The following is a 27280-nucleotide window of genomic DNA, read 5'->3' on the forward strand; positions in this document are numbered from 1 at the left end:
GCTAGAGAACCAGTGAGGCACTGCACTGAGAGCCGAGAAGGTAAAAACCAGAAAAGATAACGGCAGGTGTGGGGTTGGGGACTTAGCTCAGTGGTGGAGCAATTGCCCAACAAGGGCAAGGCCGTGGATCCCCCCCCCCCGCGCCCCCCAGGACTGAAAGGCGCATATGTGTGTCATAAAGACACCCCAGTGCTCTGTGCTATAAAAAGGAGTTGGCGTGCACATGTTACTAGTTCAGCAAGCACACACTGTTAACAGTTTGTTTGCTCTGAACCAGCTCTCTCCCAGCCCAGACGCCCTTGGAGGAGTCCCAGGAGGAGCCAACTTGATTCAGGCTTTTCAGAAGTGCCTGAGCCCACACATCCAGGAATGATGGGGGAACACAAAGGATACAAGAGACGTCACATGCTCAGCATTATGGTGACATCTGACCAGAGGGGAAGACCACACACACACACACACACACACACACACACACACACACACATGTAAAAAGCATGAAAATTGAAAACAGTTTAAGTTACATGGGTTTAGACGTGTGAGTTATTCGCTGGAGCTCAGGCACACATCTAAGGCTAGCTTGCTGAATGCCTCTCTTTTGAAGACTAAATGAATTATAATAATGTCCATGCTGTTGTGAGTGTGTGGTGAATACATGTAACCTAGCAACCAAAGCAGGAGAATCTCCAGTTCAAGCCAGCCTAGGCTATACAGCAAGACTGGTCTCGGACTCTCTCTCTCTCTCTCTCTCTCTCTCTCTCTCTCTCTCTCTCTCTCTCTCTAGCATCTCACTCTGCAAGCCTGGCTAGCCTGGAACTCTGGCATTAGAATTTACTATGTAGACCAGGCTGACCATAAACTCCCAGGGGGTAGGGATGAAGCTTGGAAGATGGCTCCGTGGTTGTGAAAGCAAGAGGACCAAAGATCCCCAGAACCCAGGTAAATGCCAGGTGGGCATGGCAACGCACATGGAATGCTGGCCTCAGAAAGCAGAGATGGAGGCTCCCCAGAGCAAAGCGGCTAGGAAGACTGGCAGTGTCAAGGATCTAGGTCTCTGGGTTTGATTAACAGGTCTAGCTTCTCAGACCAAGGAAAAACTGTATAAGAAAATTCCTCAGCTGGCCTTGGTGGCACAGACCTTTAATCCCAGCACTCAGGAGGCAGAAGCAAGCAGATCTTTGTGAGTTCGAGGCCAGCCTAGTCTACAGATCCAGAAAAGGTGCAAAGCTACACAGAGAAACCCTGTCTCGAAAAAAAAAAAAAAAAAAGAAGATTCCTCACATCATCTCAGTCCAACACGCACATACATGCACAGACACACACACACACACACACACACACACACATACACACACACACACATTCAAACACATGTAGAAACATACACACACATAACACACAGAGAAAAAAGTTTGAAAAGGAAATGGGAGAACAGAATAAAGATAAAACATACTTTAAATGTGCAAGTAACAGAGATATGCAAACACATGGCATAGTTGTATAAAAACCAAGTAAGTTAGAGACACGTGTGGATGGGAAGTTATTTTTATAAACCTTTACATACAATCATTAAACTTGGACCACATGAATTTATGATCTTGAAAAAATCACTGAATTTTTTGAGTCCTAAAGACAAATATTTTTGTCATTTGAATAATAATTTGTATAAACAGATTTCAATCAAAACTGAGATATAGGTCATTTCTGCTCTTCCTTTTCCTCCCTTCAAACTCTCCCATGTACCCCACCTTACCCTCTTTCTCTCTCTCTCTCTCTCTCTCTCTCTCTCTCTCTCTCTCTCTCTCTGTGTGTGTGTGTGTGTGTGTGTGTGTGTGTACACATGTACTATAATATCTATATTTTATGGTTTCTTCAAGACAGGGTTTCTCTGTGTAGTCCTTGGCCATTCTGGAACTCAATCTGTAGACCAGGCTGGCCTTGAACTCAGAGTTCTTCCTGACCCTGCCTCCCAAGTGCTAGGATTAAAGGTGTGCACCACTATGCCCAGCTATAATATATATTCTTAAATGCACATGTGGAACTTTTTACAAATAGAGGGATGAGTCAATTTTCTTTAATGATGTGATTCTTGGTAGACTGACCACATATCAGGGCCAGTCCAAAACCCAACTAGCTGGATAATACAAACTGGATTCAATGGGGAAAGAAAAGAAGGAGGAGGAGGAAAAAGAAGAAGAAAGGAAAGAGGAGGAGGAAGAAGTAATCTAGAAATTGGGTGAGCAGGGATGGGAGAGTGGACATGGTGACAAGGAAAGCATTTGGGAAAGTGAAAAATCCTCAAAAGACAATGTAAGAGATATTCCTTTACACCATGTGAATATATGTCACTGTGATTGGTTTAATAAAGAAGCTGACTGGCCAATAGCTGGACAGGATAAGGTTAGGCAAGAGAACCAGGCTAAGGACACTAGGAAGAAGAAGGGCAGAGTCAGAGGAGTTGCCAGCCAGGCAAGATGAAAGAAAGCTAATGCCACATGGCAGAATGTAGATTAATATAAATGGATTAATTTAAAACATAAGAGTGAGCCAGTAACAAGCCTGAGCTATTGGCTGAGGATTTATAATTAATATTAAGACTCTTTGTGGTTACTGAGGAGCAGGCTGACAGGACAGAAAAGTCCACCTACAATGTGGTATGAAATTCTCAAAGAATTAATAAAATATTGCAAAAATAGCATTTAAAATTAAATAAAGGGATATCATAAAAAAATTGAGATGTGGGGCTGGGGAGATGGTTCCATTAGTAAAGTGCTTGCCATTCAAGCACCAGTGTAAAAAGGCTTGCCCCTATAATACCAGGGCTGGGGGTATGGGGACAGTGGGTCCCTGGGGATTTCTGGTCAACCAGTCTAGCTAAACTGCAAGCTCTAGTTTCAATGAGAGATCTTGTCTTAAATAAAAAGGGTAGAGAGCTGTCCTGACATTGACCACTAGCCTCCAGGCCTCCATGCTACACACACACACACACACACACACACACACACACACACACACACACATCTAGGTGTTTTCCTGCTATGAAGATGCATCTCATGCCCATCTCTCAGAAGGAAGTCTGATGTTCCTATTTCTATGGCAGCCAATAGGGAGGTCGATGCTGCCATCTGAGGAAACAGGGAACACACCTTATCAGTGATTTTTCAGGCCACAGCCGGCCTTCAGCAGTGTCTCCACCAACTCCACATTTCCAAGATCAGCAGCCACGTGCAGAGGGGTCCGTTGCCTCATGGGCAGGAGAGCACGCCATGCAGGCTTACAGGGGAAGATGGGTATCCTTATGCGGACACTGGCCGAAGTTGTTGCAGCAGCAGAGAAGGTTACACTTAGGTCACAGGCTGTCCAAATACCCAGAAATGAGCTCCAACTGGACTACAGGATATCTAGAGGCTAGATAAAAGCCAGCATTCCTCAGGAACTGGAGAAACAGGTTCCCATCAGCCAAAGGGAGTCATTTCCCTTATCTCTGGCAGAAGGGGACATAAGGCTACCTGTGGGGCTTATCAGCTTATCAAAGCCCATGCTGGCCTCCAGGATCCCTCAGGATCACAAGTACCTGTTATACCTGTCCTGGCCCTTCCCACCCCCATCCCCATCTGTCTTTGTTCTAATACACAGGGTTTGTGGCCCAGCGCTTGCTGTCTCTCTCCACCTCCCTTGCTCTCCCTCTGTTCTCTCCCTATGCTCTGGTCTCTACCTCTTGCTATTCTCTCTGGCGATCTCCACTATTCTCCCCCCACCATGCTCTCTCATGCTCTCTAGTAGATAGTAGCACTTGCCAGGTCCAGTCTGCTTTTTTTTCCCTCTCTGCTCTGGACTCTTCCAGATGCCTCCAGATGTTCTCTCTCTCTTACTCACAATAAAACCCTTCCCCAAGTCATGGAATGGTCACATCAGCCCTTTCTTTCTTGTGCCCCGTCTCATAGAGTTACATGTCTGGTAATGAGACATTATATAAACTATATATAAATATATAGGAATATCTAGCAACTATTAAATCAACTTCAGAGCTAGGTGTGTAGTCATGGAACTGTAGTCCCAGCCTCATGGGAGGCTAGGGAAGGAAGACTCCTTAAGCCCAGAAGTTTGAGGTCCATCTAAGAAGTGTAATGAGACCTGGCCTCAAAAATATCTTTTCAGCACATGGTATGTAGAGTTGACAAATTCATAACGACAGGAAGGATAGTGGTTTCCAGGGGCTGGGGAGTGGGAAAGGGGAAGTTCTGTGGTGTCACAGAACTGTACACCTAAAAATAATTCAAATGATAACTAATGACACACATTTTTTTTGTAATAAAATGGCGTCAAAGATTTACATAAAGGAAAATCTACTGATAACATATTAAAAGCTGAAGAGATGGCTCAGTAGGTAAGAGCACTAGCTATTTTTCCAGAGGACCTGGGTTCAATTCCCAGCACCCACATGGCGGCTCATAGCTGTCGTGACCCCAATTCCTGAAGGTTCAACACCCTCACATAGACATACATGCAGGTAAAACACCAGTGCCATTAATAATAATAACAATAACAACAAATAATTTTTTAAAAAGCTTTAGGTAACAAAAGCATTATATCTGGCTAAGCTTAATCTATAAACGCACAGAAAAAGAGAAAGGAATCCATTGATAATGTTCAAATGGTGATGTCTAAAGGGGGCACCAAAGGTTATTTTATTGCCTTCTTGATGCTTTACTGCACTTTCTATATTATTGTGTATTAAGGAGTGAAAGACTTCTAACTTCTCAATGGAGTAATTGCTTTCTACCAAGAAGATAAAAGTGTACTCCATGTCAACAAAAGATCATCACCCTGACCTCCTACAGAAAGGAGCGACATGAAGACAGCTAGACTGACAGGAACCTTGGGTGTGGTCTAGACCCACTCCTCCACCAGACTGAACCGCAGGTTCCCTTTCTACCAAAAAAGGCAAAGCCGAGGTGTTTAACTAAGAAAGGCCACCAGCAGGTGGCAGTGTGCCTCTCTGGGGGCTCATCACCCGACACAGGAACCAGTAACCTATCAAAGGGCTGTCTATACCAACACAGGACACAGGTACAAGTGTGCTATTTCAACAAAAGTGTGTTTTGACAACACCGCTCGAAGTCCAGAACACAGGAAACACCAACACAAGTAGAGCTAAAAGAACAACTACCTTTTCAGACCCTATCTATACGTCCTGATTTGATATACATTATGTGAAAAATATAATTTTATTATTGTGTGTGTATATATATACACATATGTATATATGTATGTATATATATACATATATGTATATATGTGTATATATATATATGTATATATATATATATATATATATATTACTGACGTTACAAAAAGTTTGAACTGATAAGGTCTAGTTGTGTAACTGGTGGGCAGGCATGACAAATACTCCTTCCCTGGAGTGGGATCCAGCCAGTTCTGTAGAAGCCCAAATCACACATGAACACAAATGGTTTTCACTTTAGGAAAGATTTGAGCACTAACAATGAACAATGTGCAATATGCAAATGTATTTAATAAACAGGGAGTTCTGCCCTCAGTGTGTGGGCTAATGCAACACAGAACAGGGAGGGAATGCAGATAAGTCTCCCTTCTGCTCAGGTCAAAGTTGGTCAACCAAGAGGTTGAAGCTGGAGACCTGAAGGGATCCAGTCACGCTGTTTCAGTGGAAAGGAAATGGGCACAGGGTAGGTTGGGGCAGGTATAGCCCACATGACAGCTTCTCCCTAACTTAGAGGGCACAAGAGGAGATTGTCTGGAAAAGGAGGCTGTATGTGCCTCAGACCCCCAGAAAGGCTTCCCCCTGCCTGCATCCCCTGGAAGGCAGCAGCTCACAGAGGCCACAGGAGCCCTATTGTTCACTGCTCCACCGGGTTCCATCTCCAGCTGGCGGAGATGAGTGAGTGGCTTTTATGGTTATTTGATTCTGTCCCGGTTCATTTCACTGAATACCTGGTGATCGGTTTATTTGTTTGTTTTAATGCTAAACGCCTCCTATGCCTTCTGGCTTAGAAGATACTTAACAGGGAAACATAGCTTCCTTCTGACGGGGAAGGGGGTGGGGGGACCAGCTTTCAGCCAAGGACAACATTTCACACTGTAGGAGCAGCTTTTGATTTACAGGGCTTCTGGCGATTTGCCTTGACACTGTTTATCAAAAGCCCTGGGTAAGCCTCTTAAAAATGGACGGCTTGATTACACACCCACAGAATCCCCGTTTTGCCTCTGCAGAAAACAGAAGTGTGGGGACAGGATACTGGTTACAGAAGAAATGTGATGAAAAAAGGATGCAGATGTTCCCCCCTGGACATATTTTTAGGTACCTTGAATCTAAGCAGAGCTCCCTGCTGTGACATGGTGTTGAAACCTGGAAATTCAGAGTGGAAACACAAGAGAACAGAGTGTCCAGGCTCCCGCCCACTAGGCTTACCTGATCTAAGATGTCGACATCATGCTGAGCACTTAATAATAGGCCGTTTACAACTATATAGTTGTTGATAACTGCTAAGTGAAGAGGTGCCTCCTTAGGCTGCAGGAAGAAAGAAAAAAAATGCAAATTCACAAGCATCTAGCTTCAGCATTCAAACCCTGAAGCAATTCATTTCAATCATCACTCTCTGATGATTTCCAAGAATTAAAAGAGTCCACCTCAGCGTTGGACCCTCGGGAAGACTTGAGCAATCATTACCATCCCCAGGCTGCTGGTCATATGGGCATATACAATAAACACCTACTATGGGCCTGTTTCTTCAGGGTTAGAGATTTATCCTTTTAATGAAGTCACTGTTAGGTTTCAAACTTGGAACAAACAGCTGAGATGCCTATTTAACACATTAAAGCAGACACTGACCACTAGGCTATCCCTGCATCCCTCGGTCACAAGGCCATCCTTGCTGGCAAACTCCACCCCCTACCCTGAACTCTCCAGCCCCTCCCCCTCCGGGGGGCGGGGCTGCTCTTCCCTATCTAATCCAACCACTTTAGTTGGCTGTCCCTTTTGGACCTTTGACCTCCTGGCTGCTGCCTCTGGTTCCTCTCTCTCCCCTCGTTCTTCCCCTCCCTGTCTCCTCACATGGCCCAGTACAGGCTGGTCACGTCCACTCTGGAGTCTCACAGATGTCTCTACCTCTGGCTATGCTCTCCCACATGACTATAATAAACTTACTCCTCCACCATACCTAGGAACAGCCCTTTCCTTGTTTTTGATTTATTTGTTTTAGTTCAGTCACACACCACAAGCTACTTAGTTTCAAAGTTTAAGTGATGTAGGGGAAACATCAAATGTGCTGAGGTGGCCTGAGGAACGGGGGAGGGTTGACCCTTCTGAAAGCTAGAAGAGGCTTCCTTGAAGAAGTAGACAAGGAAGTCTTAAGAGGGCTTAATGGAGGACTTCTCCAGGCCTTCAGAGAGCCAAAGGACGAAAGGAGCGGCCACAAAGGAGGAAACAGATACGCAGTCAGCATTTCCTGAACAGATGCAAGCTACACTCAGTTCCCTCTATCCCTGGCTGGTGTTCCCGCCTACTTGGGGCTCTGCTTTCATCCAAAGAGGCCACTCATGGAGGGCTGTGGCCAGTCTTGGCTGCCTGTTCCTTCACCTCTTCCTTTGACTAAACAGCCTGTCTTCTTTGCCTCACTCCACCTGGCTCTTCAGACGCCTCTCACTCCTTCCGTCCTTCCCCTCTCTTACTCAGCCCACAAAGTCCATCACCACACACTGTCTCAAGTGCCCCTGCTACCTCACTTCCTTCCATCCAGCCACACTGGTCTGCAGAGCTCTCTGGGAGGAGAGAAGGCAGCTAAGGGCTGAGGAACAAGGAACAAAGCAGAGAAGAAGCAGTTAGGGCACGGGGTAGCAGGATGAGGAACAGGCAGAGTGGAGGGAGAGGGGCAGTGGAGGAGTACCTGGAACAGGAACAGTGTGAGAGCACTGGCCTGAGGTGTGGCGAGACTGTAGGTCAGCAGGAGTAGCAGAGCTGCAGGGAACAGAGCAGAGAAGGGGACACCCATGTGAAGAAGGTGGGGTGGTTAGGATAACCTGCGGTGTTACTCAAGTGTAGAGACAATGTTGGTGTCCTGGCACACTCAGCAACACTTCCTCTCAGGGTTCTTATTACACATGCACTACCCGCCACCTTCATCCAGTTTGAGACACTAAATTAAGCACTTGCTGCAATCTTAGCGCTCAGGAGGCCGACAGGGGCTGGAGGATCTCAAGTGTCAGGTCAGTCGAGGCTACATAGGGAGTTTCGGGCCAGCTCAGGCTACACAAGAACCTGGCTCAAAAAAATACAGAAAAACAAGACTGGGTTCAATAACTGCTCTTAAAATCTGTGTCACTCATGATAACCCTAGGAGTTAGACCTTATATCCCCTACTTTACACACAGGCAGGTCGGTAACTATAACAAGGAAGAGGCAAAGGCAGGACTTGAGCACAGAGTTCTCCATCCACATGATGGGGATAGGTTGATTGACTGGAGATGAGGAACAGGGAGGGCTGTAGGCTCAGTGAGAGGCTGTCTGGGGTGAGCCAGGGGACAAGGGTCACCTGAGAGGGAGACTGTGAAGGTCTCCTCTGCTTGGAAATAAGCTTCTCCCTCAAGGCACAAAGCAAAAACAAAGAGACAGCATCCTTCATCTCAAGTAAGTGGTCGGGCCAGGGCCACCCACCTTGCTGGGACCTCGCTTCTCCTGAGAACAAGGAAGCCTCCCTGGCCTGAGCTAGGTAAATTGGAGCCAATCCCTCTGACTCCACGCTCTAAAAATTATTGGACATGGTTCAGATCACATCCCTCCTTTCAAGTCAGTGCCATAAATAGAAATGGCTCAGCACAAGCAGAGGAAATAATATTCGCAGGAGAGAGGAAAATACAGTGGGAAGTGGAGGAATGTTTCTTGTCAGATTCCAGCACAGAGGAGCTTTGTTTGTTCTGCCAAAGCCAATCCAAACTTCAGAAAAACCTCAATCAGTGACAAAGGATTGACTTTGAAAAACCACAAGATCGTTCAGAGACAAGGAAACGATCCATTTTCTCCATATCCACAGCAGCAGCAGCCGCTGCAGCATTTTCCAGGCTAGTGAGATCCCTACAGGAGTCGAGGCACCTCTAGACACCTGAGACTTCCTGCAGCAAGTATATCTTAAACACAGCGATTTTATTTTGTGCAGGAACTTCAATGACTTTCTGAAATTCACCCCTTGGATCTTATTCCCCCATGATTAAGATTCAAAAACAAACAAATGACAAAAACAAATAAAAAGCCAGTGTCCCCTAAAAAGAATCCCGCCCTTGTGAAACATCTCATCCAGGGATATTTGCACAGCTAGCTTCACTGTGCCAGCACTCAAGCCTGTGTTGATGGGCATGGACTTACTTCCTTCTTCTGCTGCCAGTCAGCATTCTCACTGAGAAGAAAGTTGACAAGGGACGTGTGGCCATTCCGGGTGGCTGTGTGCAAAGCACTGACATTGAGCTGCAAGGAACAGATGGGGAGAGCAAGGGGGAATCCCATCACTATCCATATGCAGTCTGGTACATGGTAATTAATTTACACAATGAAATAGTACAGCTACTTAAAAATAAAGGAACTCCAATGTGTTTCTGATTATTCTAGAGTCTATCACTTCAAAGTGTCTTCTATTACCATATCATATAACTCTATGCCTGGGTCTCCAAAATTCTTAATCCTAATGAGATGAGATCTGGAAGAGGAGACATCAGGAAGTGGTGATGCTGTGGGAGTGGAGCCCTCATGATGGTGTCCCTGCTCTTGTAAGAAAGGCCAGTGGGCTAGCTTCTCCTCTTTCAGCCATGGGAGGACACAAGAAATGGCGGCCAATGAAGCCCAAAGAACATCTTCACCAGAACCCATCCCTGTTAGTGCCTGGGTTCGGGTTTCCAATCTCCAACTATAAGAAATAAATGCTTGCTGCTTAAGGCACGCAGCTTTGTTATTATTATTAGGTTTTTTTTAAACTTTTTTTAATTTTTATTTTTAGCAGCCTAATCTAAGACACTGAGACACTATGACTCAGGCACATGTGAGTTAAATCCTGGTTTCCAGAATCAAGCTTACCACTGTGGTCCCAGCAAATCCTTGGAAGAGTTAAAATAGGTGATTGGCACTGGCCTCAAAAAAATGACCTCAGTGATTTCTGGCTTCTTGCCTCTGTTTATTCCCAGCTCTCCTCTTTGCCAGGAATGGCTTCAAAGCTTAGCAAGCTTTCCACCTGTGTGAAGTGTTGCTTCTCAGTCCTTTTACCCATTTCCTTTCACAAACTCTCATTCACTCTCATGTACAGCCTCATGCCACTCTCCAGTGCCTAAGTATCCTTACTTAGTGCCTGAGCTGAACAGCACTCAGCTCAAAATCGTGGTCTACTCTTGGTTAACCTTCAGTCAACCTCCAAACAGCCTAGCATAAGAACTGGCAACAAGGCAAGCCAATGAATTAGTTATGGTTGATTATCAGATTGCCATAAAATATATTCAGGTCCTCCATGATAAGAACATTGGAGAGAACTGGTTTCCCAAAGCGGCTGTATTGGTATCCCCTGACCTACTTGCGGCTTCTCTATCAACAGCTAGGGTTCATTTCCTTACTACCTTGAATCTAGGTGGACCTGTAACTCCTTTAACCAATGGATATAGCAGAAGTGATAAAAGAACCAGTTCCATGCAGGGTCCCTAACTAGCCTGGCAGCTTCCACCTCCTTCCTTTTGTACTGATGATTCTTGCAGCACTTCTTCTGGGGGCCAGCTGCTGAGCTATCCAAGGGTGAGCCCTACATAGAGGCCACCGGTTGGTCCTGAAGTTGACCTCCCAGCTGACAGCTGGCAACATCTTCCAGATAAATGAGTGAGCTCTCTTGGCTATTTAGTCATGCATGACTAAAATCCTGGCCAACCTCTGACTATAATCATGTAAACAGACTCAAAGTAGGATTATCACAGATGGGTCCAGTCAACCCACTATGAAAGTTTTCAGAATCAAAATACATTTCCTTTTATTCAGTCCAAATAAACGAATAAATAATACCAGGAGGTTAAAAGAGGGATCTAGTATGCATGCACCTACTACTGATAGAGCAATCCTAGTCACTTTTCAGCTGCAGTGACAAAACACTATTCCAAGGTAACTCATAGAAGAATGGGTTTGTTGGCTTATAGTTTAGAAGGTGAGTCCATGACCTTATCATGAGACGTGACAGCAAGTAGGCAGGCATGGCACTGAGGCAACGGCTGAGAGCTTGCATGTTGAGTCAACAACCATGAGGCAGTGAACAACCATGAGGCAGAGAGGGAGAGCTAGACTCGGAATGGTATGGGCTTTTGAAACTTCAAAGCTACCCCTAATGATACACTATACCTCTTACAACAAGACCACACCTCCTAATCCTTCCCAAAATGTTCCACCAACTGGGGATGAAGTATTCAAACACATGAACCTATGTTCTTATTCAATTCTTATCCAAACCACCACAAGAACTATTCTCAAAAGACCATACAAAAGTCTCTGAGACTCTAGAGCAAAAATACTCCTAGAGGCTGGAAAAATGGTTCAGCACTTAAGTGCATGCTCTTGAAGAGACCTGAGTTTGGTTCCCAGCACCCATGCAGGTGGCTCACAACCACCTGTAATTCCAGCTCCCGGGGTCTGACATTCTCTATTAACATCCTTGAGCAATTGCACTCACATGCATATACCTTGCCAAACATGTAAACATACACATGCATACAAAAGTTAAAAATAAATCTTTAAAAAGTGATATTCCTGCCAGAATGTCTACCTAGCAACTTCCTATTTGACCTTAGACCTAAGACTCTTGCTATTGATCTAGATAGTCAGCAACTTTCATTTTAAACATCTTAAGAACTCCTCCTCAATTTTGACCTTAAGAATGTCTCTTGGTCACCATGTCCTTGAACAAACTTATAGGCTGCACCCTTATCCTACTACAACATTACATAGTCCATAAACTTAAGCTTGAGAGATTCTTTTGTGTGTTGAGATTGACACACCGTGAGAGATGATACCACACTGTTTTAAGCCACAGAGCTTTGCTTATTTGTTGGGAAGCAAGAGACAGCTGACTAGCCAACTGAAAGCTAGCTTGAACTGGTGCTAAACACTTGTGTGGCCTGGCTTAGAAGCTCTCTGTCTCATCTGTAAAAACAATATAACCAGGTACCTATATTTGTTTTCTTCACTGTTACGTTTGCTGCCACAAACTTAGTGTCTTAATTTTAAAAAAAAAAAATGTATTATCATCATGCAGTTCTAGAGGTCTGATGTGGGTGTCAGTGAGCCAAGTTCCATTCTGGAGGCTGCTGGGAGAACTGGTCTTCAGATGCCTCGATATTTTGGCTTGTGACGCCCCCCCACACACACACACACACACTGTCAGTAGTGTTTAGTTGGGTCCTTTCTGTCTCCTTCTTCACTTTAACAGACTCTTATGATCATATAACTCAGGATAATCTCATATGAGTATCAGATGATTTTGCTATGTAAACACACATTCACAGGTTTATTGGACTAAGATATGGGTATCTCTGGGCATGGTGGGGGGATTCATTCTTCCTGTAATACCCTCCTGCCTCTTTCTTTTAAGCCACAGTCATGCTGGAGAATAAACGTAATTTTGTTCATTCCATAAACATGACTGAACACTCATTATGTGACAAACTGTGTTAGAAGGACATGTCTGTTAAGCATATCTATAGGATGCCTGATATTCTATTCCAGTAAGGTAGACAGTGAATTGGCCCATGGCCGGGTGGACTGGCGGACTGGTGTCTGAATAGCTTTAGATTAAAATATAATTAACAGATTCTAGATGTCCCCAGGGGAATAACACTGCCTGGTTATTGTCAGCTACAATGCGAACTGAAGAGCCGACTGGGCAGCTATCTTGTAGTGAATGACCAAGAATGCCTCTTTGGGTAGAGTGACATCTAGACTGAGATCAGAATGGTGGGGACATCGCTGGGAAGATCTGAGGCCACCTAAATCCGAAACTAATGTCTGAAGAACTCAAAGCCAGCATCCTATGGAGCCTTGTACACAACCCTATCGGCACAACACATGTGGCCCATGGGTTTTATAAGAAACAAAAGAATTGGTGCAACTTATTTTATTTCATGCATATGGATGTTTTGTCTACATGTATGTCTGTACACTATGTGTATGCCTTGTCCCCATGGAGACTAGAACAGAGTATCAGATCCCCTGGAACTGGAGTTACAGACAGCTATGAGCCACCATGTAGGCACTGGGAATGGAACCCCAGTCCTCTGGAAGAGCAGCCAGTGCTCCTTAACCACTGAGCCATCTCTCCAGCCCCAGAAATATGTGAAACTTAAGAAAAAATAATAACTACTGGTTCCAAGATACCAAAAGAAAGCCACAAAATTGAAGTGAATAAATATTTAATTGACACATTCCTACTTCATTGATTGTTAAATGTAATATCATAAAATATTCATTATATTTGTAAATGACTTACAGTTTTCATTTTTTAACCTCCTGAAAATTTCCAAGTATATACACAATGTTCTAAGAAATCACTTATAAACTAGATAAAGTTCACTGTAGCCAAATAATTATAAAAATAAAAATAAAAGATCTGTTTAGAGTAACAAGTGGTAATACATATTAGAAATGTAGGGATATTTAAATACATTTGATAGGATATGATATAAGGCTTATGGCAGCTGGTACAATGCTGAAGAGAGCCTAGTGCCCAAACTGGGCAGTCTCTCCATCTAGCACAAATGGAGGAAGTCTGCTAACAACCAAATCCATGCTCTTACTCCAATTGCTTTCTCTGAAATGACTCAATTGTGTACTTTCCCTCATTAGTGACAGGGAGGCCCAAGAGAACACAAAAGCCTAGAGGCCAAGCAAAGTTGGTATCAGCAAAGTGAAGTGTTCCTGTGACTGAACACATCTCCCTGCAGATGTAAAAGCAAAATGAAGTCTGAAACACAGAAACAATGTAGTCGTGTGTGCTACTGAAGCTGGCTTCTTACTACACACTGCTTATTTCCTAGGAGTCTTCTCCAGGACAGTTGGGAACAATTCTGGAGTATAGTAGGTGCTGGGATTATTTATCTAGGAACTATGCTAATGAACAAAGGCAAAACCCTCTAGAAATAGTAGTAATTTTCATTACTATCACAAAGTACTTGAGGTAGGCTAATTTATAAGGAAGTGAGGTTTATTTTGCTCAGAAAGGAAGTCCAAATGTCCTGGAGTGGGCTCTGGGATGAGACTCTCTAGGTTGCATCATATCACAGTGCTATGGTGTGTATCTCCATCCACATGGTCTTTCTCCCTCTCCTTATAAACTTACCAGGATACAATCAATCATGGGATTCATGAACTAATCACTTTAGAAAGGCTGTGCCTCTAAATACCATGGTTGGATTACATTTCTGCTCTCCTGAGGCTTTGGAGATTAAACTCCTTGGTGATGGGGAGACACAAACCTATTCAAGCAATGACTCTGGTAAGAGCTGACATGGACTTTTGGAAACTCCCATCAGCTGAGGCTGTTGCTGAAAGAGTGTGGATGATGGGAGTGTGCTGTCCTAGAAGGGAAGAATGTGAGCTTGTGCATGTGACATTCACAGTAAAGCCAAATTCTGATAAGGCAGAATAAGCAAATATGGAAGCTATGGGGTTCGGATGAAGGAGCGAGCCTCAGAGCCCTGCTAAGCAGGGAGGCCATCCCAAGGACTCGGAATAGATGCCTTCCAGGGACAAGGCAGATTTCCACATCCTGAACTCTTTTATTTTTAAAGATTTACTTTTTATTATTTTTAAATGGGTATAGGTGTGTGTGTGTGTGTGTGTGTGTGTGTCTGTCTGTCTGTCTGACTGCATATGGGTATGTGCACTTGACTGCAGGTGCCTGTGGAGGCAGCATACCCCTAAAACTGGAGTTACAGATAATTGTAAATTGCCTGATGTGGGTCCTGCGAACTGAACCCAGGTCCTCTGGAAGAGCAGCCAGGTGCTCTTAACTCCTGAGCCGTCTCTGCAGCAGACATATTCTAAACTTAGTCTGTGCTTGTTGTATCAATAACCTTCCAATATCACTGAGAAGAAACTCACTATTTTTGATTATATTCTCTCTTAAGATACTTGTCAATGTCTGTAACTCTATTAACATTTATTATATTACTTTTAATTAGTGTTCCATAATAAACATTTTATATAAAGTAATATTTACAGTATGTTCATTATAATTTCTCAAGATTTGTTTTATATGTATGAGTGTTTTGCCTACATGAAGGTCCATGCACTGTGATTTTGTTTTTTTGCATTATGATTTTTATTTATTTATTTTTATTGATTGATTGATTGGTTTTTCAAGACAGGGTTTCTCTGTGTAGCTTTGTGCCTTTTTGGAATTCACTCTGTAGTCCAGGCTGGCCTTGAACTCAGCATTATGATTTTTAAAAGGCACATATTTTTCCAATTAATAAATTCACCACACTCTTATCTGGCTGTGTCTTGCTATTCATTACACTTACAGGTTGTATGACTTCTCTGGCCATTGATAGTGACGTCATCATCTATTTCAGGGAAAGGTCTAGACTCTCCCCACCCCCTTTTAAATGCTCTAATAATTTCCCACACATGATGAAGTAACACAAAGCTTTTTTCAGAAGACTCTACTCATGACAGCAGTGTGCTAGGGCAGAAGACATTGTTTGGGGCTTTGAACCTTTTGTAAAGAATTGTTGGGGTTTTATTTATTTTTATTTTATGTGCATTGGTCTTTTGCCATGGGTGTCAGGTCCCCTGGAACTGGAATGATAGACAGTTGTGTGAGCTGCCATGTGGTTGCTGGGAATTGAACTCAGGACCTCTGGAAGAGCAGCCAGTGCTCTTAACCACTGAGTCATCTCTCCAGTCCCTGTAAAGGAACTGTTTACACATTGTGCTAATACGAAGATTAAATTAAAAGCAACAGCAAGGTGCAGAGTAGCATAAAGTACATAGTGTGCTACTGTGCAGATGAATGTCCTGTCCAGTCACCCTTTCCCTGTGAATGCATGGACACTTCCTGGGAGACTAAGTAAACTTCGGAGACATGAGTTCTGGGGAGCAGAACTGAAATGTAGAGTTGGAGAAAGCCGCTTTTTAAATCACATACTCTTTTAGATACCATTTGAATTTTCTGTCATCAGTTATTTTCATGGTAATTTAATATTAATCAGAAAATCACAGTAACCCGTCTGAAGACACAGCCACCAGCGAGAGTTCCAGTCTTTGCACTGCCATTGGAGCATGAGCCTGGATTAGGTTCTTGCTCATTCTCAGTTATAGTTTTGTTTTTTGTTTTTTGGTTTTTTTTTTTTTATCTTAAGCTAGTAACCTAGTTGTGGTGGTTTGCATAAGAATGGCCCATGGGCCCATATATTAGAATGGTTTTATTTTCCCCAATTAATGAACTGTTTAGGAAGGATTAGCAGGTGTGGCCTTACTGGAGTAAGTGTGGCCTTACTGGAAGAGGTGTGTCACTGGGGGTGGGTGCTGAGGTTTCAAAAGCATGTGAAGCCCACTCTTACTCTTTGCCTGCTGCCTGTGGTTCAGGATGTAAGCTCTTAGGTATTGCTCCAGTGCCATGCCTGCCTGGGGCCATGCTCTCCACCGTGATGCTCGTGGACTCACCCTCTGAAACTGTGAGCAAGCCCCCAATGAAAGGCTTTCTTTTATGAGCTGCCTGGTTCATGGTGTCTCTGTATAGAAGTAGGATGGTAACTAAAACACTAGTCTTGGAAGTTTCAAAGTCTCTTAGAGTCATGACTCAATAAAAGTATTTTATATTTAGAGGCAGACAGCAACCTGCACTCTTTGGGCCCAGGATGACCCATGGAACTTTCACACAGCAAACTTTTTTCTTCTTTAGTATCTGCTATCAATGAAGTGGAGTGTCTGTCATCTCCCTGTGACAGGTCTTTGCTCCTTTTGTCTCCTTTTCAGTCATTCCCCAAATGAATTAGAGGAACCACATTGTTTTTGAAGAGACATTAATGAAGATTATCTGTGGTAACTCATTCTATTTTGTTGTTGTTGTTGTTTGTTTGTTTTTTTGAGACAGGGTTTCTCTGTGTAGTTTTGGTGTCTGTCCTGGAACTCACTCTGTAGACTAGGCTGGCCTCAAACTCACAGAGATCCGCCTGGCTCTGTCTCCCGAGTGCTGGGATTGAAGGCGTGCGCCGCCGCCACCACCACCCGGCAGTAATTCATTCTTATGGAAAACAGAACATACTAAAACTTTAATTCTATAAAAATCTAGTAAACCATCAATTAAGGACCAGAGTTCCAAAGCATATTCCAAGCTCTCCTGCCACTGTAGGGCTGGCCTCAGCACAGATTGCATACTCTGTTTGGAATGCTGACATCATTTCCTCCTGCCAGGAGTAATCAGCTGCATTCTTCACGACCTCCTTCAAAAGCCAACATGAATGGAGTTTCTCCATTCTGACTAAAAGAAAACGAAGTTAAAATTAATTTCCCCTTGGCATATAATAAAAATACTTTGAAAAACAGCATGCTTCCAATATCTTTTATGCATGATTCTTTTGTTGCTGTTAGCATTACTTAGCATTTATGTGCCAACATACACTGCCAAGACCACACACTTTGGAAGAGTCAAATCATATGATAATCCTAGAAGGGAAGGATTCATTTTATTCCCATTTTATAGGCAAGAAAAACTAAACAGCTGGTGATCAGAGCTTTCATCATCTATATGTTTTAGCTACTCAACCCAACTATCCTCAGTTTCTGTCCTCCTGACCTGGTCGGTCCCAGGACACACCATGTCTTTTATGCACACATACTTACATACCCCAGGAAAATAAAAAGCAATAACAAAAGCCAACTCTCTCTGCCAAAGCCCACTGGAATGGTAAAACAGAGATAAGATATTGCCACCTATTTGAAGGCCGGGATTTCTGAAATAGATTCTCATGGCATATTGAGTATACAGCTATAATCACATTTCCCCCATGTCTTTCTTGTCCTGTAGGACTCCAGTGTAAATACACATTTCAAAAACAAATGACGACGACTTCCTCCTCCTCCCCCTCCTCCTCCTTCTCCTCCTCTTCCTCCTCATCCTCTTTTTTTTTATTGGAAATATTTTTTTTCATGCAATATATTCTGATCACAGCTTCTCTTCCCTCAACCCCTTCCAGGTCCTCCCCACCTCCCCATTCACCCACCTCCATGCCTTTTCTTTCTCTCTTTCTCTTTAGTAAACAATCAGGCAAACAAATAAAGCAGAATTTAAAAACAAACACAAACAAGAAACACACACACAAACAAAACCCATAAAACCACAAAATCCAAAACCATAACATTCAAGTAAAAACAAGTCAGACAAAAAAATATCCAAATAGAGCAACATGAGACAAAAAGTCTACAAAAACACTATTGAGTTCTTTTTGTGTTGGCATCCACTGCTGGGTGTAGAGACTCCCTTGAGTGCAGTTTTATATCCAGTGAGACTCCACTGGAGAAAATAAATTTTTTCTTTGCAAGCAGTTGTCAATTGGGGACAGCTCCTCAGAGCTGGAAGCTTGGGTCCACTTCCCCTTCCCAACCCTGAGACCCCATCGGGCTTGAACCTGTGCAGGCTCTGTGCCTACAGCCACAGTCTCTGTTGTGTCTGGAATACCATGTTCCTCTGGTGTCATCTCTCCTCTCCCTACACTTACAAACGGCTTTTTGAGTGAATGAGCAAACTCCCAGTGGAGGCTACTTGAAGAAAACAGCCTGGCTCTGCATGCCCACTTACCTCATTGGTCTCATTTACTTCCGGCCACTGAGTTAGTAGTACCTGCACAGTGTTCCCTTCCTGAAATGGAAATGCACTCCAGGTGAAATTGCCTGTGCCGAAGAACACACCCTCCAACACCAGGGCACAGCATGGCTTCTGGAAGCTTTTTCTTTGGTGAAAGCAGAATATAGACAGTATCCAGTTTTAAGTAAAGCTTTAAATCAATTTTTAAGTTTTAAATGAAAAGCCTTGGCTATTTGAACCAGTAGGAGAAAAAAAAAATTATTCTTGCTTGAATTTGGTACCACTCTTTTAGGAAAAAAAAAAGAACAACAAAATAACTGGACCTAGTCTATGTTAGGGTACCCGGATAAAAGCAACCTGAGCAGTAATATTAGTGACACATATCAAAAGATAATATGGTCCTGAATGCTTAAGGGAAGTTCCTTGTCTGTGTATCCTGCATATGGGGCGTTAACAGCTTAGATGCAAGATTGTAAACATTGGTAGTAAACTTCTGCCCTACGGGGGTTTTCCCATTGTGCTGTAAGCCTGTATTTAAGACCTCCTCCCTCCTTCAATAAACGGCATTCAGCTTTCCACAAAATACATACATACATACATACATACATACATACATACATACGAAAGAGAGAGAGAGAGAGAGAGAGAGAGAGAGAGAGAGAGAGAGAAAGGAAGAAAGGAAGAAAGAAAGAAAGAAATTGAAGACAGAATGTTCTAAAACAGGAAGTGGTGATGATGTCATGGGCCTATGAGGCTGCTGGACTAAAGTCTATCAAATTGTGCAAACAGGAAAATTGTATACTATGTGAATTATCTGTCAATAAAGATCTTATAAAACTAAACAAACAAACAAATAAATAAATGTTAAATATTTTTTTAAAAAAAGATAATACAGTGCAAAATTCATAGACTTATAATTCTGCATCTGGAAATTTACCCTAATAACGTCATCAAAGATGTCCATGTGGATGGCTACCTTGTGAGTTTTCCCTTCACAGTTAATGTGGGACCAAGTCTGAAGCAGTCCTCAGGGAAGGAGAGGAGAGGGTCGGGCCTTCCTAGGAGTGTGTCCTTCGTTTAGGAAACAACACATTGTAGGCAGCTTTGAGGTGAAGGTCATCAAGGTTCTGATTTAGAAGAGTCAAACCCAACATGAAGTAGAAAAATCCATGAAGTAAACTAATTTCAAAACATTTATGGCTGGGAGGTGGCAGCATACACCTTTAGTCCCAGCACTCGGGAAGCAGTGGCAGGTGGATATCTGTTAGTTCAAAGCCAGCCTGGTCTACAGAGTGAGTTGTACATAGAGAAACCCTGTCTTAAAAAGATGTTTTGTTTTGTTTTTTTAATTATGAAGCAAAAACTAGCAATCATAGCCAGGCCTGGTGGTGGATGCCTTTAATCTCAGCACTCAAGAGGCAGAAGCTGGTGAATCTCTGTAAATTCAAGGCCAATCTGGTCTATATATCAAGCTCCAGGACAGCCAGGATTACATAAAGACCTTGTCTCAAAACAAAAACAAAAAACCACCTACCAATCATGACAACCTACAGCAAAAATTGATGGATTTTACCTGCATAGTCCATGAGTCTCTCAGTAGTAACAATTTAAGAACTCTACTGTGGATCAGAAAAAAATCTGTCATACAATCTACATGCTGATTGTTAATCCCCACACCAACTGTTTCTCCTCTTTGTTCTCAGTTTAAAAAAAAAAAACCAAAAAACAGACAAATAAGAAAACCTAATTCCAACTCACCTCATCCTTTTCTGAAGTATGCAGATTAAGGAAGGTAAGTTTTTCAATCATTTCAACACGGCCCCTCTCAGCTGCCAGAAGAAATGGTTTTCTTCCTCTCTGAAACCAATCACAAATTCTCTGTTTATTTCACACTTAGCAAACAATTGGGATAAACGACAGGGAGTGGGGAGTATTTTAAAGGGAATGAGACAGCGAAGATGGTCCTTCTGGTCCTGTCAATCCCAGCTCCCTTCTCACAGGAAGGGGATGATAATGTCTCTGAACCTACGCTGATCCTCTTCTGGGTTGCCATCAGAACTGTGGGGAAACCCATGTCAACAGTGAATCAGTTTCATGGCACCAAGTGTTCAGAAGAGGTCCCCTGGAGTATAGGAGAAACACTATATATATCACAGTCTGATGATCAGATGCCATTTCAAATGCAGCAAGGATTCCTGAATGGATCAAGACATTAGCTAGTGCCAGATCCTGTTTGAAGCTCCTGAGCATCACCCTGAGTCTTACTGGTAATTCTTTAGTGTTTAACCCACGTGAAGCTCATTCAGGTACAACATTGGTCAACTGAATTAATTTTACTTTATTCTTAAAGATGTATTTATTTTTATTTAATGTGTGTAGATAAACCTTGAGTGCATGTATGTGTATCACATGCACGCATGGTACCCTCAGAGACCAGAAGAGAACATTGGATCTGTAAAGGAGGACACCCCCCTCAGAGTTGGTACAGGACACACCTAGATACCAAATTCTCAACACAAAGGAGATTTATTACTCAGGAGGGGACGGCAGGGGCATGGGGAGAAGCTGCAAAGGCAGACAAGCAGTTGCAACAAGCAGGTAGTTTTTTCAGGAGTGGGGTTTTAAGGGGGGAAACGGGGGAGTCTGTGCTAGGGTGAGTTGATAAAACCTGACTGGCCATGTTAGCCAAATAATGAATATTGATTGTTGGACCTTGGTGTTTTGTCTCAGGAATGAGTCAGTGGTCAAATAAAGGAATAAGCCTTGGGGGCTAGTTTTAGGAAATTAATCTAATGGTTTTTATCAAGGGGAGGAAAGGGAAAAGGCAGTTCTTGTCAGTGTCATATTTGCCATGGGCAGGCATGTGTTTTCCCATGCTTGGATCACTTGGAACTGGAGCTGAAAGCAGTTGTGAGCCTCCACGTTGGGGCTAAGAACTGAACCCAGGTCCTCTGCAAGAGCAGCAAGTGCTCTTAACCACTGAGCCAGCTCTCTAGACCTCCCATAATCAAATTTGAGGTCATATTTGTGAGGGCCCTAAAACAGCTTGACTACACAGCTGCCATGACAGGCTTACAGGTAGGTGCCACCTGGTCTCCAGAAAAAGCCATAAGTTAACCCTACCCAGGGAGGGCCAGCATCTAAGGGGAAATATCCAACATGCCAAACATTCCCAGAACATACTTGAACCCCTAGACAAATGTCAGCCAATCAGGGTCCTGAACTCTGGAAATCCCCTCATCCTAACCTCTACTATGATAAAAACCCTATCCTGACTGGGCTCGGGCTCTCTGCTCTCACTGATGTGTTGATGTGTTGATGCATTGGACACACACACACACACACACACACACACACACACACACACAGGGAGAGAGAGAGAGAGAGAGAGAGAGAGAGAGAGAGAGAGAGAGAGAGAGTCCAAGCTCTGGGCTTGAAATAGAGGCTCTTTGCTGGTCTCTGTGATTTCAGTCTCTGTGGTGGTCTTCTGGGAGTCCCTGTGATCTGGGCATAACAGTATTCACTGGTTATTTTTCTAAGAATCAACCAGAAAACTCTCGAGGATGGGTGAAAGGATGATTAACGGCGTTGGTGGCAGCACTGGGTACCGCATGGAAAGGTCACGGTCACGACAGAACCCAGTGTTAGTTTTCAGAGCTTTATTAGGAGGGGAAGGGTGGGAGGGGAAAGAGGAGAGCCAGGCCTGGAGAGAGAGAAAGATGGGGGGGGGAAGCAGAGCAGGGAGCAGAGCAGAGAGAGAGAAGGTGGGGTCTGCGTCCAGCTTTTAAGGTGCATACATAGTCACCAGCGCACACTGATGATGTAAGACACAAGACCCCAAACTGCGCATGTGCAGTCATTTGGCTGGCGTGGCGCAGAATCCTAACAGTGGGTCTATTTGAAATGGAAAGGAAGAATGGAGCAGAGACATGCAGAAACTTCAGTGAAGAGAGATGTGTTTAGATATGGTTCTTCAAATACAGAATTTTTGAATAATGGTAATTTCTCCAAGTTTTCCTGTTGGTAATGGAGACTGCATTTTCAACAGCCAAAAATGTCATCAGGAAAAGTGAAAGATGCACAGAAAACTTAATTTTTCAATTGAGCTATTTTTAAAAAAGAAAAAGGAAACTGGATGAATTTTCCTCAACTAGAAAGAAGGAAACTCAGCTTGGCTTAATGTGTTAACTGAGAGTTTACCAAGATGCCTTTAATGTAAAGAGGGTACAAGATTCTATAAATGGGGTTCTGAATCTGTCAGCTAATTGCTTGCTAATGATGTTTAACAAAAAGATCATGATCACTTTTTGCTTATAAGGGAGGAAAAAGGCAGAGAAAGAGGCTAAAATAGTCCAGTGCCTGTTGGACAAAATGAAAAGCATCTGCTGAGATCAGACCTATGGAGATCTGTGTCCATGAATGGGCAGAAGCCAGAGAAATGAGCTAGCACCAAAACGTTCAGGTAATTCATTGTCCTTAGACCTACATCTCCTGGTCTTCAAAGCTAGAAGGGTTCACTGCCTTCCTTATTCTCAGGAAATCACCATAGGGTCAAGGGAAGGGACAGTTAGGTAGGAGCCACAGTTTCCCTCCTGCAATTTGGGCTACGACTGAGTGACAAAAGCTAGTTCATTTGAAAACGACAGACTGATAGTTACTGTATGTGACTTACCACAAATATCCACAAATGACAACAACAGGTGAAGAGTCATATGAACAACTTGTGGTGATTCATCTTACTTATCAACTCGATTGGATTATGAGACAGCCAGGACATTAGTAAAGCACACACACCTCTAGGGGTGTTTGTGAGGGCGTCTCCAGGCAGGATTTGAAGTTGTGGGCTTTGACCTAATGAATGGTTTAATCCATTGATGGATTCGAGTTTTGAATAGATTATTGGAGGTGACAGAACGGTGGGAGATGGGCCTGGCTGGAGGATGTCAGTCACTGAGGGCCTGTCCTTAGGGCCTGTCCTGTGCTGGCTCTGTCCTAATGTGCTCAGCTCTGCTTCCTAGCCACCATGACGAAAGCTGCTGTGCTCTGCCACACACTTCCTGACATGATAAATAAAACCTCTGCAGTCATGAGCTTCGATAAATCTTTCCTCGTTTTAAACTGTTCTCTTGGGTGTGTGTGTCCCAGTGAGAACAAAGCTAAGTAACACATACATCATGAAAGGGGCAACAAGAGGCACTGATTTTATACTAAATAAAAAATAATATTGTCTTAGTCAGTGTTCTGTTGCTGTGGAGAGACACCATGACCTCAGCGACTCATAAAAGAAAGCATTGAGTCGGGGCTTGCTTACAGTTCCAGAGGCTTTGTCATCATGGCGGGACAAAGGCAGACATGGTGCTGGGGAGGAGCTGAGAGTTCTACATCTTGATTCTCAGGCAGCAGGAAGAGCCAAACACTGGGTCTGGCTTGAGTATTTGAAACCCCAAAGCCCACTGCCAATGGCCACTTCAAGGAAGCAGCTGGTGGCAATTGACTTTAGGGATCCGCCCACTAGCATCCAAGGCACTGATGGGTGAATGTCAGATAGGCAAGGCCCCGAGAGCCTCAACCCCAGAGTGTCTCTTGCTGCTGCGGTGTCTTTGCATGGTTGCTGCTGCCATTTTTCTCCAGTATCCGGCATGGTGGGGATGGGTGCCTCTAATGGAAACATTCCACTCTACTGGGCATTTTAACCTGCGGATTATTATAAAGATCAGTTCCTCTTAAGATGTATTGTTTAACTGAAGCAATGATTTTATATAATGATAGTGTTAGTTTAAATAGGATTTTGATGATTGAGGGTCTTTAATAAACATAGTGACAAATTGTGATAGAGGTTAGCTTAGTGGAAAAACTAATATAGGCAAGACATGGTGTTGTCCCCACCCCCTGATAAATCAGGGGCTACAAAGGATAGAAAATAACAAGGAAATGTCACATAGCTAGTTTCTCTTGAGAAGCCACAGAGACTGTGGCTTAGGTTAATGATTAAGAAAAACAATTGTGTCCCAGAAACCTAGCTAGCTCAAATTCTTTTAATCTTAATGTTGAGAGATGTGTTCACAGGTTTCAGTGTGCATCATAGCTAGAACAAAGCTGTAAATATGACTTAAGTTTAGATTAAGATATTTCTATTAATGGCTTTGAGGTTAAAAAAAAAAACCTTCAGAAACAATCTAAAGTTTAGAAAGGTACACAGTTGAGTGAGGGACTCGTTAAGGTCAGGGAACAAGAACAAAGCAGCCCAATTATTATTAGCTGACATCAGCCTTTCTTGATAGGATTGGTTGGTGATCAAAGATTCCTTGTACCCATTTCTGTCCTCAGCCTCCAGATATAAAAATCTGTTGATGGATAGGCATACATCCTGAGGATTTAAAGTAGAGATGACTGATTGTTTTTCATGTATAAAAGTTTGTGGTTCTTTTAAGATTCTTTATAAGATTACCTTTTGAGGGCTGGTGGTTGATGGTGGCACAGGCCTTTAATCCCAGCACTTGGGAGGCAGAGGCAGGTGGATCTCTGTGAGTTCAAGGCCAACCTGGTCTACAAATCGAGTTCCAGGACAGCTTAGAATTGTTACACAGAGAAACCCTGTCTCAAGAAAATAAAAAGAAAGAAAGAAAGAAAGAAAGAGAGAGAGGAGAGAGAGGGGCAAGGAAGGAAGGAAGGAAGGAAGGAAGGAAGGAAGGAAGGAAGGAAGGAAGGAAGGAAGATTGCCCTATAAGATAAGTAATAAAGTGACTGATCTTTTATTGTAACCACAAAATGCAGCCTGGCAGCAAAAGAACCAGCTAAGAAAACACCTTGCTTGCTCACACTCTGTTCATCTATAACAAGTTGCTTGGGTATGAATTATGTGGGTTCTTGGGATAACTTGTTTTTCATCTAAAATACATAGGCTATTTAATCATGTAAGGGAAATGAGGAACATGGTTTTTACCTGTATTAATTGCAATCATTCACTTGAAAATAGAATGCAACCACATTATCATTTTTAACTGCTTGAAAGATTTTGCTGGGATATGTAAGCTATAAGGAAGAAGTGAAGTTAGTTAGAAGAAAGACATCAAGAGAGATAGAAGGGATACATCTAGATAGAGGTAAGAAAAGAATAACAAGCGAGAAGGAGAGAGAACAGAGAAAGACCCTAAGTGTGTGTGTGTTTGTGTGTGTGTGTGTGTGTGTGTGTGTGTGTGTGTTTACCTTCACATCAGCCCCAGAGAGTTAAGTTTAGCCCCCCTCGCTGGCCCACAGAATTACATTTTAACTCTCTCAGACAGAAAAGTCAAGTTGAGTAATAGCCGACTCCGCTGGGTCCCCCTCAAACCCTGAGCTGCTAGGGGCTGGTCCTCATGGCAGCAGTAGCCCACCACCAGTGACACACTTCCTCCAACAAGGCCAGACCTACTCCAACAAGGCCAACACCTCCTAATGGCCACTACCTGATGACGAAGCATTCCAATCTAAGAGCCTACGGGCCATTCTTATTCAAACCACCACCTATGTCACACATTGCACATCATTCATGTGGTCCACAAGTTTACTGAGTATTTATGTATGCAGATATTGTGCTAAGCAATAGAGTAACCAGGAGGAAAAGTAGAGAGGAGGGGTCCTCCAGAGAAGAGAGGCACACACGCACATGTTCACATGGTAATTTAGTAATTGAGTACTGGTAACGGGGTGAGAGTACTAGTTAATGTGACGGTGTGTGGACAGTGAGAGGAGACAGAAAGCAGCCTGTGAAGGTGGCTGATGTACCTTATCAGGAGATTAAAAACACACCTACTGAAGGAGTTTATCCGCTGTAGGAGTTCCCTGGTAGAATTTTTGGGGTCACTTATGTATACTATCATGTCATCTGCAAATAGTGAAAGTTTGACTTCTTCCTTTCCAATTGTATCCCTTTGATCTCCTTTTGTTGTCTTAATGCTTTAGCTAGAACTTCAAGTACTATATTGAGTAAATATAGGAGAGTGGACAGCCTTGTCTTGTTCGTGATTTTAGTAGAATCGCTTTGAGTTTCTCTCCATTTAATTTGATGGTGGCTGTTGGCTTGCTGTAAATTGCCTTTTTTATGTTTAGGAATGTTCCTTGTATTCCTGATCTCTCTAAGACCTTTATCATGAAGGGGTGTTGGATTTTGTCAAAGGCTTTTTTAGCATCTAATGAGATGATCATGTGTTTTTTTCTTTCAGTTTGTTTATATGGTGTATTACATTGACAGATTTTCCTGTGTTGAACCATCCTTGCATCCCTGGGATGAAACGTACTTGGTCATGATAGATAATTTTTTGATGTGTTCTTGGATTCTGTTTGCCAATATTTTGTTGCATGGTTTTGCATCAATGTTCATGAGGGAGCCTGGTCTGTAATTCTCTTTCTTTGTTGCATCTTTGTGTGGCTTGGGTATCAGGGTAATTGTA

General features: G+C 43.1%; 1 protein-coding gene across 1 annotated transcript in view; it reads right to left on the reverse strand.

Moving 5' to 3' along the window:
- Ankdd1b (ankyrin repeat and death domain containing 1B) overlaps positions 1–27280 on the reverse strand; it is a 61993-nt gene that overhangs the window by 10566 nt on the left and 24147 nt on the right. The window contains 8 exon segments of the mRNA XM_036207366.1: positions 3147–3161; positions 3163–3244; positions 5113–5114; positions 6452–6550; positions 9398–9496; positions 17426–17524; positions 18846–18905; positions 20610–20708. Of these exon segments, the coding sequence (XP_036063259.1) occupies positions 3147–3161; positions 3163–3244; positions 5113–5114; positions 6452–6550; positions 9398–9496; positions 17426–17524; positions 18846–18905; positions 20610–20708 (555 nt within the window).

Source organism: Onychomys torridus, chromosome 15 (genome assembly GCF_903995425.1).
Source record: "Onychomys torridus chromosome 15, mOncTor1.1, whole genome shotgun sequence".
NCBI lineage: Eukaryota > Metazoa > Chordata > Mammalia > Rodentia > Cricetidae > Onychomys > Onychomys torridus.